We start from the raw sequence: 236 nt of genomic DNA, 5'->3' as shown, positions 1-236 counted from the left end.
GGAGGTGGCAGGCAGAGCGCTTGGCCGGGGGTTGGTCTGACGGGCGGACAGGAGCGGGACGTGACTGAGCGTTGGGGGCTCAGCATCCAGGCTTCTTGCAGTCAGCAGATACCTTGGCCGTGCGACAGAAGCGACGCATCTACGACATCACGAATGTCCTGGAAGGCATCGGGCTGATCGAGAAGAAGTCCAAGAACAGCATCCAGTGGAAGTGAGTGAGAGTGGCGGTCGCAGCC

General features: G+C 61.4%; 1 protein-coding gene across 1 annotated transcript in view; it reads left to right on the top strand.

Annotated features, from left to right (window-relative positions):
• Nucleotides 1-101: 101 nt before the first annotated feature.
• The window catches only part of E2F4 (E2F transcription factor 4, p107/p130-binding), a gene marked incomplete at both ends in the record, with an annotated part of 5,366 nt that continues 5,231 nt past the window's right edge, over nucleotides 102-236 (top strand). The window contains one exon of the mRNA XM_010143010.1: nucleotides 102-211. Coding sequence (XP_010141312.1) covers nucleotides 102-211 — 110 coding nt within the window. The remainder of the gene's footprint in view (nucleotides 212-236) is intronic.

The sequence above is a fragment of the Buceros rhinoceros genome, unplaced genomic scaffold (genome assembly GCF_000710305.1).
Source record: "Buceros rhinoceros silvestris isolate BGI_N320 unplaced genomic scaffold, ASM71030v1 scaffold35179, whole genome shotgun sequence".
Classification (NCBI taxonomy): domain Eukaryota; kingdom Metazoa; phylum Chordata; class Aves; order Bucerotiformes; family Bucerotidae; genus Buceros; species Buceros rhinoceros.
Note: the sequence above shows the minus strand (reverse complement) of the source record. Positions and strands in the feature narration are given on the sequence as shown.